The 976-nt window shown below is 59.6% G+C and overlaps 1 protein-coding gene across 1 annotated transcript in view; it reads right to left on the reverse strand.

The window, feature by feature from the left end:
• LOC104402379 (FACT complex subunit SPT16) overlaps positions 1-869 on the reverse strand; it is a gene marked incomplete at both ends in the record, with an annotated part of 2,610 nt that extends 1,741 nt beyond the window's left edge. Inside the window, 2 exons of the mRNA XM_010010248.1 lie at positions 514-649; positions 742-869. Of these exons, the coding sequence (XP_010008550.1) occupies positions 514-649; positions 742-869 (264 nt within the window). The remainder of the gene's footprint in view (positions 1-513; positions 650-741) is intronic.
• Positions 870-976: the final 107 nt, after the last annotated feature.

The following is a 976-nucleotide window of genomic DNA, read 5'->3' on the forward strand; positions in this document are numbered from 1 at the left end:
GGGGTCTCCTGGAAGTCCTATAGGGTCTCCTGGAGGTCCTATGTGCCCCTATGGGGTCTCCTGGAGGTCCTATGGGCCCTCTGGGATCTCACATCCTACAGGTCTACCTGAGGTCCTAGTGTGGCCTACAGGTCTCTCATGAATGCTCATGTCCTACAAGTCTACCTGAGATCATTAGGGTTCGTGTCCCCCCCCGTAAGGGTTGTCCTACAGGTCTACCTGAGGTCCTAAAGGTCCCCTATGGATGTCCTACAAGTCTACTTGAGGGCCTTCATGGGTCTGGGCTTACATGTCCTACAAGTCTACTTGAGGTCCTACAGGGTACAGCTGTCCTACAGGTCTACCTGAGGGCCTTCATGGGGCTTCCATCATGTCCTACAAGTCTACTTGAGGTCCTACAGGGTATGGCTGTCCCCTACAGGTCTACCTGAGGTCCCCTCGGGGGGAGGCCCCCGGCACCCCCCAGAAGAGGACCTTTGGGTGCCTCCCACCACCCACCCCCTTGGTCCTCACCTCCTTCTCCTTCTCCTCGGCCTCGCGGGTCTTGTAGCGCTTCTGGACCTCCTTGATGATCCTGAAGGCGTTCTGGAGGTTGAGCGCCGGCACCGTCTGCTCCCCGGGGCTCTTCATGTTGGACGCCCTGTAGGTGCTGCACGGAGGGGTCGGGAGAAGGAAGGGGACGTCGTTAGGACCTCCAGGACCTCCGTCCTCGTGGGTGAGGAGCTCGAGGGGTGGCCTCACATCTCCTTGACGAAGGTGGCTTCTGGGTTGGGGAAGATGTTGCCTTCGTTGCGGCCCAAAGCGCTGCCCGGGCAGTAGAAGTTGATGCGGAGGTAGGTGTAGTCGCCTTCCACCGACATGCTGATGTTCTGCAGGGCCCAAGGACACGGAGAGCTGGAGCTCGTGGGCACCTCGGCTTGGTGCCCCCATAAAGGGCGTTGGGTGGGAGGTGGGACCCCAAAAACCACCTTAGGGA

This window comes from Nestor notabilis, unplaced genomic scaffold (genome assembly GCF_000696875.1).
Source record: "Nestor notabilis isolate BGI_N333 unplaced genomic scaffold, ASM69687v1 scaffold4612, whole genome shotgun sequence".
Classification (NCBI taxonomy): Eukaryota; Metazoa; Chordata; class Aves; order Psittaciformes; family Psittacidae; genus Nestor; species Nestor notabilis.